Genomic DNA, 12,725 nt, shown 5'->3' with positions numbered 1-12,725 from the left:
CGGATGGCACCTACTCTACTCTCACAGTTGGTACCCTTGCCTTACACCAGTCCTTAAGTAGAGCCTACTCACCTTAAGCCTGGCTGTGGCCACTGGAGAGGAGAAGGGGGCAACACTGCCTTCTACCCCTGGGTAAAATCAAGCTAGTCTCCTCCAACCTCCACCCCTGGACTGCTGCTTCTGCCATTTGCCTCTTCTCACCCTCAGCCCCTTCTTCTTGTGTGGTTTATCTCTTCGGGGCAAGGTTCTTGCCCTCCCAAAAGGGCTCTTACAAGATCCCTAGCAGGAAGTTACCTGGAAGTGGCATATAGGACTTAATTGGGGTAGAATGTTTGTGCTGAGCCAAATGTGCCTTGAGTGACAGCACCTAATATGACTTAGAATTCTTTTGTATCACCCAAGGACCATTGCCTGGGGACAGTCTGGGCAGCTCAACTTTTTTAGTTTGGGAGTTACCCCATAGGGAAATTCCTTTGCCCCTTTAAGAGTGTGAATTCCATTGTCTTGGGGCTTGATCACCAACCCCAAAGTCCCCTTTATCACTTCTCCTCCAGTGTCTCTGAGATGCCTCATTGAAATCAGACACTCAATGGCCTTCTCTTTCCCTATGCCCTGGAACCTTGCTACATTTATACATTAATTATTTGATAGTGGTGTAAGCAAATCCATTTTGAGCCAATTGATAATTTATTGGAAATAAATTAAAAAGAGTTATGAAATGGTACATCAGTTTTATTAATGGAAAATAAAATTCAATTTACAAAAGAAAATTACACAACTTTTCAGAAATGTATATCTTCTTCATAGTACTCTATCCTGTAGTAAAGAGCATGGGCCTTAGTGTTAGAGATCTATGGATTTAAGCAGACCACTTTTGGACTCTGTACCTTTGGGCATTTACTTAACCTATCTGTACTTAAATGATAATGATGGCCACCTAATAGTGAATGGTAAAGATTACATGAGATAATGTTTGGAAAGCAGTTAGCATAATACTTGGCACATAGTAATTGCCTAATGTTAGCTATAATTGATATTATAGCTGAATGAAACTAATTATTTATTCTGAGAGTAATATGTGATCTTCAAAATCTGTTCTCTTAGCTACCAAATGACTTTGACATTGAATCAGCACTACTCAAGTATCCCGTGAGATATGAAGAGAGCATGAATACTGTTTTAGTACAAGAAATGGAAAGATTTAACAAGTAAGGAGCTCTATACCCAGTTAGTTATTCAGAAGGCTACCAACCAAAGTTGATAAAAAGTTACACTGGTATTGAATTAAAATTTTAAGAAAAAATTATCAAAACTTGCCATTTCATTAGAGTTCTTCTCCGTTTTTAAAGTTGCATAATCTTCTGCTCCAGAAGGGAAGGTATCTTTTATAATGTAAAAATGGTGATGAAATAGAGATCTGCTTTGACTGGTTAAAAATGTTCATTAATCATAATTTCTCATCCACCTATTGCTCTTCTCCTCAGGAAGTGAAGATGGAATGAGCCTTATCTTGGTCTATGTGTAAATACATCTCTTGTCATTTTTCTGCCATTGACACATATTCACCCCCCCTCCATTTTCTTCCTGAGTCTATCTGGATTGACTAGGTACCCTAAAATAGCAAACAAATTATTTGCTTTGAATTTTTAAAAATAAATTTATTTATTTATTTTTGGCTGTGTTGGGTCTTTGTTGCTGCACATGGGCTTTCCTCTAGTTGCCATGAGCGGGGGCTACTCTTTGTTGTGGCGCGGGCCTCTCATTGTGGTGGCCTCTCTTTTTTAAAAGAACAGGCTGTAGGCACATGGGCTTCAGTAGTTGTGGCAAGTGGGCTCAGTAGTTGTGGCACATGGGCTCAGTAGTTGTGGCTCGCGGGCCCTAGAGCGCAGGCTCACTAGTTGCGCTACATGGGCTTAGTTGCTCCGCGGCATGTGAGATCTTCCCAGACCAGGGCTTGAACCTGTGACCCTTGCACTGGCAGGCAGATTCTTAACCACTCTACCACCAGGGAAGCCCCTGCTTTGAATTTTCAAATTGAATTTTCTACAGTTAAATACTGGCTTAAGGAATGGAGAATTGTTTTGGTTACGAATTTTCTAGTGTTTCCAAGTTTGTTTCAGTTTCCAGACTTTTTGAAATTTTAAAATAAAGCATATTAAAACACTATATTGTCTTAATTAATTTAGTAATTCTTATACAAAGACCATATGTATTTACATATCATAACATACTATCTCTCAGTTGCTTAGGCTTCTAGGCTAAAACCCTCACTTCAGGTATATTTATGGTGTTCTTAGCAGTCTGGGCCTCAGTGGGAAACAAAGTACTTGCAAGGGTATAAATGAATATACACTGTATGTTTTAATTCAGTGTTTCCAAAGTTTCAGCCATTGTATCGTACCTTTATAACTTTCTTCATGTTTGCATGTCACCTATAACATTATTTACCTGATATTTTTCCTTAAATCATTCTCTGTTTAAATTTGCCTGGTGTTAAGCAATAATACCTTGAAAGCACCAATTTTGATATGCAAGTTATATTATTTTCTATATTTAAAAATACATATGTAATAAATAAGATGAAAAATGTTCATCCAAGTATCACCTAAAATTACTTTATATTATCAAGTGGGAGGTGACCACACTTTGGGAATACACTCCCATAAAGCTGTGAATGGTATCCTGCTATTTCTTCTTCTGGAAAGACTGTATGTTGGTATTTACTATCATATATGTTGATGACACAATTTCTTTCCTTGCAGTTTAATTAAAACTGTACGCAACACTCTACAGGACCTTGAAAAAGCTATTAAGGGCGTGGTTGTCATGGATTCTGCTTTGGAGGCACTCTCTGGCAGTCTGCTTGTTGGAAAGGTTCCAGAAATATGGGCCCAACGATCATACCCAAGTCTTAAACCCCTAGGAAGTTACATCACAGACTTTCTAGCCCGGCTGAACTTTTTACAGGTTAAAAATTATATATAATATATATATATTATAATGTATATATTATTTCATTTTTTTGGAGATACTAGAAGAGATACTAGAAATTGGCTGTGGTCACTTGAATGTCTCTGAGTTAGATGAAATGGATTAGTAGTTTCATGATAATCTAATCAAAATTTTAGAATATTGAAAATTACCCACATTTCAAAGTACTAGTAGAAAATTAAAATTTTATTTTACCCAAACCCAAGTAATATGTGACATTTATATTTTTGAAGATTCACAACTTGGTCTTGTGATTTTCCTACTGATGGTAAATCACAAAAAGAGCCTGAGGCTTGGATTTATCAATAATTGTCCATTATCTAGAAATCGGTGCTTCTTATCTCTTATCTCATAAAACCAGGGAGAAGATGGAGTGCTTTGAAATCTCCGAACGCTTCACCCTGCAATCTCACACATAAAGGATGTGTAAGGCAGCACACTCTTTTTCCTCCCCAACTCCTCCACTTGCCCCCATCGTATGGTTGATGCTTATGTGAGGATAGTGGGTGGGGAGAGCCCCCAAAATACATTTTGGAAATTCACATAGGTATATGACCTCTCAGTGTTCAGTTGCCCTTTTATTATACAAACGCTTTATTTGTTTCACTATAGAAGCTAATAACAAAATAACCCTACTTGTGAAGATGTGGAGCGATAGGCTTTCTCGTACATTGCTTTTTAATTTTTGCCAATCTGATAGGTCAAGCATATCTTTGTTTCAATTTGAGTTTCTTTGATTATTAGTGAGTCTGTGCTTCTTTTGGTATGTGTGTTTGCTGTTTGTGTTCTTTCCTGTGAATTGCCTATTCATCTCCTAAGCCGATTTTTCATGGGACTATTTTTGTTTGTTTTAAATTTTTTATAAAATTTTTAAAGGTTACTTTCCATTTACAGTTATTACAAGATATTGGTTTTATTCCTCACATTGTACAATACATCCTTGAGCCTATCTTACACACAGTAGTTTGTGCTTCCCACTCCTCCACCCCTACATTGCACTCCCACACTGGTAACCACTAGTTTTTTCTCTATATCTGTGAGTCTGCTTCTTTTTGCTGTATATACTAGTTTGTTGTAGTTTTTAGATTCCACATATAAGTGACATCATAAAGTATTTGTCTTTCTCTGTCTGACTTATTTCTCTTAGCATAACTTCCTCCAAGTCCACCATGTTTCCTCAAATGGCAAAATTTCATTCTTTTTAATGGCCAAGTAGTATTCCATTGTATATATATATACCACATCTACTTTATCCATTCATCTGCTGATGGACTCTTAGGCTGCTTCCATATATTACAATTGTAAATAAGGCTACTATGAACATTGGGGTGCATGTATCTTTTCAAATTAGTGTTGTTTTTTTCCCGATATATATCTGAGACTGGAATTGCTGGGTAATATGTTAGTTCTATTTTTAGTTATTTGAGAAACCTCCATATTCCACAGTGCCTGCAACAAGTTAAATTCCCACCAACAGTGTACAAGTGTTCTTTTTTGTCCACATCCTTGCCAGCATTTGTTATTTGTGTTAATTTTGATGATAGCCATTCTGACAGATGCAGGGCGATATCTCGTGTGTGTGTGTGTGTGTGTGTGTGTGTGTGTGTTTTAACATCTTTATTTGAGTATAATTGCTTTACAATCGTGTGTTAGTTTCTGCTTTATAACAAAGTGAATCAGCTATACATATACATATATCCTCATATCTCCTCCCTCTTGTGTCTCCCTCCCACCCTCCCTATCCCACCCCTCTAGATGGTCATAAAGCACCAAACTGATCTCCCTGTGCTCTATGGCTGCTTCCCACTAGCTATCTATTTTACATTTGGTAGTGTATATTGGTTGTACCTTCTCCCTTTTCATTTCTGATTTTATTGATTTGGGCCCACTCCCTTTTTTCCTTTATGAGTCTGACTAAAGGTTTATCAATTTTGTTTATCTTTTCAAAAAACCAGCTTTTAATTTCATTGATCTTTTTCTATTTTATTTATTGATTGATTTTTTTCTATTTTAATTTCATTGATTTTTTCTATTTTATTTTTTTTCTATTTATTCTTTTTTAGTCTCTATTTCATTTATTTCTGCTCTGACCTTTGTGATTTCTTTTCTTCTATTAACTCTGGGTTTTGTTTGTTCTTCTTTCTCTAGTTCCTTTAGGTGTAAGGTTAGGTTGTTTATTTGAGATTTTTCTTGTTTCCTGAGGTAAGCTTGTATCTCTATAAACTTCCCTCTTAGAACTCCTTTTGCTGCATCCCGTAAATTTGGGATTGTTGTGTTTTCATTTTCATTTGTCTCTAGGTGTTTTTTTATTTCCTCTTTGATTTGAATTGCCTCTTCATCTCCTAGGCCCATATTTCTTTGAAAATTTTTTTAAAAATTAATTTATAGGAGCTTTTTATGTAGATTATACACTTAACAAAAGAATCAGAATATAAGGGCTTTTTTTACATTTTTTTAAAAAATTTATTTATTTTTTGGCTGCGTTGGGTCTTCATTGCTGTGTGCGGGCTTTCTCTAGTTGGGCGAACAGGGGCTACTCTTCGTTGCAGTGTGCAGGCTTCTTGTTGCAGTGGCTTCTCTTTTTGCAGAGCACAGCCTCTAGGCACGCGGGCTTCAGTAGTTTCTGTCCCTTATCAAAAGTATCTGACATATAGTTAATTCCATCCTCCCCTTGACATAATCTTGCTTTTTTTCATTTCCTAAACTTTTCTGAAATTTTAATCGGAAGTGCTTACATTTCTCGTATACTGCTTTGTTCCTGAAGGGCCTTGAAGAGTCTTTAGCTTGGTCCCCTAGAGGGGTCCTGGCATGATGCCAGCTGGAATAATATCCAGAACAAATTTCCTTTGTTGTTATTGTTAATATAAAGTTCATATCAAACTCTACTTTCTGAAATTGGCTTTCCCGTTGGAATCATTCTGTTTGAATGAGAAAGGAAAATCTCACTCATTATTGGGCATGTTTATCATCCTTCACCACAAATCTCTTCCCCTGAATGGATCTTCCCTATTGTTTTCTTACCCTTACAGAAGCTGCACAGTTTTCCCATCATCTTTCTCTCCCCTGGACTCTTAACTTCACCTCCTAATGATTCTTAGAGTTAACAAATTAAACAAATTGAGTCATCTGGAGTTTTTTCTTCTTTTGTCATTTCTCTCTCACTGTTCACCCTACTTACCTTCCCTTCCTCCTGCCTGTGCCTTTTTTTTTTTTTTTTAAGCTTTTTGCACACTGGCTGGAATCTCAGATTAAATCTGGGATCCGACACTTAGTATCTGTGTGACTTTGAGCAAGATACTCATCTTTCTACACCCCAGTTTCCTCATCAGTAAAATGGAAGGAATAATTCCTAACTCACTGAATTATTTCGTGGACTAAGTGAGGTGATGCATGTAAATTACTTAGCGCCTACGGTATGCACTAAGCGCTCAGTAAATGGTAGCTGATTCAGAGATTGTATGTAAGTAGCTGACCCAGACACTCACGACGTTCTTGGCTAAATGAAGCCCTGGAGTGAGCAAGGGAATGTTCTATACACTTGCCTCTGGGTTCTTATAGCTTTCTTGTGCATGATACTAGTTCTGCTTGGTTTATACCCTTGTCAAGCTCCATCTCTTTCTCTTCCTCTTCTTGATCTGACAGCTTGTACTGTTGCAACGTCTCCAGCAGTGGTTTGTTCTCTTCTTCCCAGGGAGCAAAGCTGGCTTCTTCCCATAGTGTGCTGCTCACTCAGAGACAAAGTTCATTTTGTTAATTCATCTGTTCATTCAAATGTGATTTGAGACCCACTTTGTCTAAAGCGCTTTGTTGCTGCATAAAGTTGCCAGGTTACCTTCAAGTTGCCAGTAGCCTACAGGAAGATAATCTGTGTATCTAAGAAAAAGCTAAGAGCGACATATAAGATGCTCTGGGAATTCAAAGAAGGGAGAGAGTTCTTTTACCTTAGGAAAGCAGAGTTTGTTTATTGGATGAGGTAGCATTTGAGCTGGTATAAATGATGAATGGTTTTGGACACTGCAAATAAAGGAAGAGGACTTAAGAGACAGCTGTAGGATGAAAGACACTATTTCATTTAGGATTGATTCTGTTGTAAAAATTTTGACATAAGCAAAAATTAAGTTTGTTCCCTCATGTAATTGAAAAAGCCAGGGAGTAAAGTGACTCCAGGCAGCATTTGGCCTAGAGTGCAAATGTGGTTGCCTGATCCTGGCTTCTTGCACTTCTCTCGGCTCCAATCTCTGTGGGTTAACTCCATTCTCAGTTAGGTTCTTGTCTGACGGTAGCAGGATAGCAACAGCAACTCTGGACTTACATCCACAAAACTTCAAAGAGTTTAGAGTGAATCTTTTCCCCAAAAGTCCCAGCAAAAGTCTCTACATCTCTGACTTTGATTGGGTCACATGTCCATTCCTGAATCAGTCACTATGACTGCAGGTACGATCAGCTAGGCATGAATGACATGCCCACTTCCAGAAGGTGCATTTCCACCACCAGAAGTGTTTCGATTGAAAGTGTAGGAGGGTTCATCCTCCAGAGAGATATAAGAGTAGTGCCACTTTAAGATAAGCAGAAAAAACAACAGATGTCCACCCAGTGCAGAGAAGAGACCACCAAAAGTACATTCTGATTAGAATGTAAGATCTTTTAAAGGGGAACTAAAAGGGATGGATCTTTAAATACAATTTGGGGCCAGGTTGTGAAGTATCTTGAATAGGAGACTAAGATGTTTTAGACTTTAATTTGGTAGGGTAGTAGTAGATTGCTGAAGAATTAAAGATGCTAAAACTTGATCTAAACCATGCATGGAGAAGTGTACTCTGGCAGCATTGTTATAGATGTACTGAGCAGACAGAGGGAAGAAACAAGAAGAGGTACACATGATACAGAAAGAAGGCCAGGATATCTAAACTGGAACAGGGATAGTGGGTGTGGAGGCAGGGAGTTTAAGAGGATTAAGGAACTGGAACCAACACATGAGGGCTATAGTTAGACAATGCATAAGATGTCTAAAGATGTTTGCTTTTTTATTTTTTAATAAATTTATTTATTTTATTTATTTATTTTTGGCTGAGCCGGGTTTTCGTTGCTGCGTGCGGGCTTTCTCTAGCTGTGGCGAGCAGGGGCTACTCTTCATTGTGCGTGAGCTCCTCATTGTGGTGGCTTCTCTTGTTGAGGAACACGGGCTCTAGGTGTGCAGGCTTCAGTAGTTGTGGCTTGCAGGCTTTAGAGCGCAGGCTCGGTAGTTGTGGCACACGGGCTTAGTTGCTCTGCAGCATGTGGGATCTTCCCGGACCAGGGCCCAAACCCGTGTCCCCTGCATTGGCAGGAGGATTCTTAACCACTGCGCCACCAGGGAAGCCCCAAGATGGTTGCTTTTGAGTGGTATTTTTTTTTCTCTCTTCAGTTGAGTGGTATTAAGTAATGTAATAAACCCTCAAATAATTTACATTTGCCTTTTTGCAGAAGATTTGAATCTTTCAAATTTTGTTTTATTCAGGTTAATGTTAAGGTTAGTTTGAATTTTCCAAGAAGAGTAACTAGAAGGGATAAAAGGTAGAAGGGCCAAGATAGGTTGTGTGTTTGGTGTCAGGAAAGAGTCCTGTGATGGAAAGTGTGGGCAACATACACAAAAACCAGAATCAGGAATTGTATGTCAGGTGATTCTTAAGTTGAAAAATGAACATAATGCATTTTTTTTTCCTTTATAGGACTGGTACAATTCAGGAAAACCTCGTGTGTTTTGGCTCTCAGGTTTCTTTTTCACCCAAGCCTTTTTAACTGGAGCGATGCAGAATTATGCCAGAAAATATACCATCCCTATTGATTTACTAGGATATGAATTTGAGGTACAGTAAACTCCTTAAACTCCAGAGTATATCATTACATCAAAGGCATGTATTTAAGCAAGGAGGATATGGGGAATTCATATTTTTATAGCCCATTACAAACAATTCTACTTCTTTCCATTCTTTGTGTTCATGAAGAAAGTATATAATATTTGTCTTGCTATCTTTATGAGAGAATTTTTATATATCTCAATATTCAATTCAAATAATCTAATGCTGTTTTTCTATCTTAGCAAAAAATTAATATGAGGTACAGTAAAACCATATAAAATATGTCAAAAGGAATCGTATTATATATTTTTAGATTTACATTTTACTGAAAAAGTCTTACAGTTTAAGAAGCTATTAATATGGAGGAGTTTCCCTGAATATGTTCTGAAGATTTAGCTACTGCTTTCTTTATGAGACAAAGTTGTCTAGGGAGAAAATCATTGCTAGTGTGTGCTTCTGCCTTCAGGTTATTTCTTCTGATACATCTGAGGGAACACCAGAAGATGGCGTTTATATCCACGGATTATATCTGGATGGAGCACGCTGGGACAGAACAAGGTCAGTAGTTTCAACTGCAAAGACTATTCATTTGTAGCTGAATCATAGGTGAGATAAGCTGTCTGCTACCTTTCCCCCTGCCATCCCCATCAACCAAAAGACTTCTAGAGAATACGACAAGTAATAAATAATATCAGAATTCTTGCCGTAAGTCATTACTCAGGCTCGGACAGTTAATGAGTGAGTAATTTCAGGTTCTGAACAATTTTGAGTTAATATTTCAATGGTCTTACTAGTAGAAAAGTTAGTTGAAATTATTTTCCTTCTTCTGTTTTATAACAGTTACGTTCTGTTTGGTAATGTGTAGGAGCACCTCAGTTTCAAACAGTTTATAGTAAAGTTCCCATTTCTCCTGGTGAATGGAAAACTGTTTCTTGCATTTTGATGACATAATAAGTACATATTTCAAATAAATACTGAATTTCCAGCTTAGGAAGCTAAACAGTGCATAGGTGTGTATATATATATTTATATACACACACAGAGACATGAGAAAGGGAAAGATTATTTCCCTTGAAGCCCTGCTCTTTAACAATCCATTACGAAGCATAATCTTCTATTTCCAGAGTTAGGGTTACACTTTGCTCTCAAGGGAGGGTTAAAGCCGGAGGCAGGGAAAGTCACTTAAGAAGGAGCATGAAGGTGGTTTTACAGAGATGGCTCTAAGATAGGGATATGAGGAGACTTAGCTGCACATAGTTCATTTGATTATTTCGCTTTTCATTTTCATCATTCTGCTGACATTTCTCTTAATTTACGTTTCTTTATATACGTATTCATCTTTTCATCCCTTTCTTCCCTCCTCTTGCAAGAAAACAAGCAAACAAACAAACAATGTAGCATAGGGAAAATAAACCACATTTTCTAGATAGATAGATCTGTGTTTGAATCTTCATGCTGGCATTTAAGAGCTGTGTTACTGTGAGAAAAGTACTCAATCTCTCTGAGCTTCCTTCCACTCTTCATCTGTGAAATAGGATTAGGAATGGGGACAAGACTATTGGGAAGGTTAAATGTGACAGCATAGTGTCGGCCTCATGGACAGTGCTTTTAAAATGGCCTCATGGACAGTGCTTTTAAAATGGCAGGAATTGATATTTGTCCACTGTTTGACACATTGCCTTTCCATATTTTTCTTCTGTTTCTCTTGATTCTTCATTGCCTCTTCCTTGGTTTTGTTTGGTTTTGTTTTTACATTTCTTTTCCTGCATATCTCTGGTCCTCTCTTGTATTAAAAGCCAATAGCTAAGTAGCAATTTCTAAGATGCAAATTTTATTTTATTTCTAATAAACATCTGTCAATTTCTCTTCACAGTGGATTGCTTGCCGAACAATACCCCAAACTTCTGTTTGACCTGATGCCCATAATATGGATAAAACCAAGTAAATATATTTCTAACGAAACTTTGTAGAGTTTTAGGAAAGATAATGATAGATATTATAACTGCTTCCCCAAATAAGTCTCTGTTCAAACCTATTAAGATTTTGTTCAATTATAGTAAATAGTGACTTAATGTTTACAATGGAAATATATTGTTCTGCCTTTTTGGGTTGCATTTATGTTATTTTAGGAATATTATTCTGCCTCTTTTTGCTCTTATCCCATGGGATATAATGTTTCCTTTGCCCCTCCCCTACAGTTCTTTTTCAGTCTAGAGCTTCCCATCAATATTTTGATTCTGAAGTGCCTTTGTATACCTCTCAGAGACACAAATAGGCTTGACACAGTCTCCAGCTAGTGACTAGAGTTTTCTGGCTATAAGAAACTCCTAGGCCTAGGAGCCAGCCAGGTGCCCCAAGGTACAGATGTTGCAAGCCACACGGGGTGGAGGCCAATTTTGCCTCCTTGGGAAACCTACTTGTTCCTTCCCTCCTTCTGCAATCATCTCCCCACCAAATCTGAACAATTGAAGCTCATTCTTTAGTTTTTTCTTTCTTCTCTATTTTTTAATTCTCAAATAACTATAAATGAAAAATTTATAAATTACCCAATCACCACTCAACCCATTAAGCATTTTTTATTATTAAAGCAGTTCATTTATAACTATGACAAATGTGGCCTCAGTTTAGAAAGATTCCTAATATCTCATATCTGGCTTTTGAAGGATTGTGTATAGATTCTTTCTATGAATAGGTAAGAGTTGGTATATTTTTCTTAGTAATAACCTGCTGAAAAAAATTGTAACTTCAGCTTCTAATTTATGGATTTCTTGTATTAGAGCTCTAAGCAGCTGTGTTTCTCTTTCTGCATCTCCTCCACTACCTATGCTGTATTTTATTCCTTCTTCCCTAATTTCTCCTTCTCTCCCAAGTCCTCTTGAGTGTTTTCATACCTGCTAAGTGATAGGTCTTTAAAATCAATTCCTGTCCTCCAGACCTAGAATCATGCACCATATGAAATCATTTACCTTGTTTCACAACCATAATTATATGCCAACTGTAAAAACACAACAATAATAACTTTAAAATGTTCAATATCATAATCATGATCTTAGATTTACTACTGGTCATTTTATTACAAGATAAATGGTTGTTCTTTTAGTACCAGTGGCTGTTTTCCTTTTATCAAATGAATATATTTCCTTTTTCTTCAAGCTAAAAAGTCTCAGATTGTGAAGTCGAATGCTTATGTCTGTCCTCTTTACAAGACAAGTGAACGTAAAGGAACTCTTTCCACCACAGGACATTCGACTAATTTTGTCATTGCAATGCTGTTGAAAACAGACCAACCCACTCAACACTGGATCAAACGTGGGGTTGCTCTGCTTTGTCAGTTGGATGACTAAATTGGACAAATTAAGAAAACATCTGAAAGAAGTTTAAAAAATTGCCTTCACTTACTTGAAAATATATATATTATAAAACCCAAGTATCTTGGTGTAATTCTTTTAAATGATCTTTGTGAGTGGTCTTTGCATTGTTCTCCTCCCTGATGTACCAGTCTCAATTGGAGCACAGCCTTCCACATGGACTCTCAAGATCACAGACATCTGTGGAAGAAAATCGTGAAAAGAAATGTGGAAAATCTTTGAAACTTTTATTTAGTTCCTCTTTTGAGTTTGATATATATGTGAAAAACAGATTTAGGAAGACTGGATAAAATTTAACTAATATCAGAAATTATCTGTTTCACAAGTGTTAAGTCATTTCATCAGCTTCAGTAATAATTTCCACTCACCTATGTGAAGTGATTATACACAAACATTTCAAATACATAAATAAATAAATTGTAAATAAGGAAAATGTTGAAACAATTTCAGAATGAAACCCCTTTCTTCATACTTTTAAAACGTTAGTTCCATTTCTCACAGTACCCCTGTGACAAGGAAAGGAAACGCA

At 37.1% G+C, this 12,725-nt stretch overlaps 1 protein-coding gene across 1 annotated transcript in view; it reads left to right on the top strand.

Annotated features, from left to right (window-relative positions):
- Positions 1-12,206, top strand: part of DNAH12 (dynein axonemal heavy chain 12) — a 226,941-nt gene extending 214,735 nt beyond the window's left edge. Inside the window, exons 70-75 of the mRNA XM_024746372.1 lie at positions 1,105-1,208; positions 2,763-2,967; positions 8,700-8,837; positions 9,295-9,386; positions 10,702-10,769; positions 11,982-12,206. Coding sequence (XP_024602140.1) covers positions 1,105-1,208; positions 2,763-2,967; positions 8,700-8,837; positions 9,295-9,386; positions 10,702-10,769; positions 11,982-12,172 — 798 coding nt within the window. The 3' untranslated portion in view covers positions 12,173-12,206. The remainder of the gene's footprint in view (positions 1-1,104; positions 1,209-2,762; positions 2,968-8,699; positions 8,838-9,294; positions 9,387-10,701; positions 10,770-11,981) is intronic.
- The last annotated feature ends 519 nt before the right edge of the window (positions 12,207-12,725 follow it).

Source organism: Neophocaena asiaeorientalis, unplaced genomic scaffold (assembly GCF_003031525.2).
Source record: "Neophocaena asiaeorientalis asiaeorientalis breed wild unplaced genomic scaffold, Neophocaena_asiaeorientalis_V1.1 scaffold251, whole genome shotgun sequence".
NCBI classification, from domain to species: Eukaryota; Metazoa; Chordata; class Mammalia; order Artiodactyla; family Phocoenidae; genus Neophocaena; species Neophocaena asiaeorientalis.
This window is presented reverse-complemented; position numbering and strand designations above follow the sequence as displayed.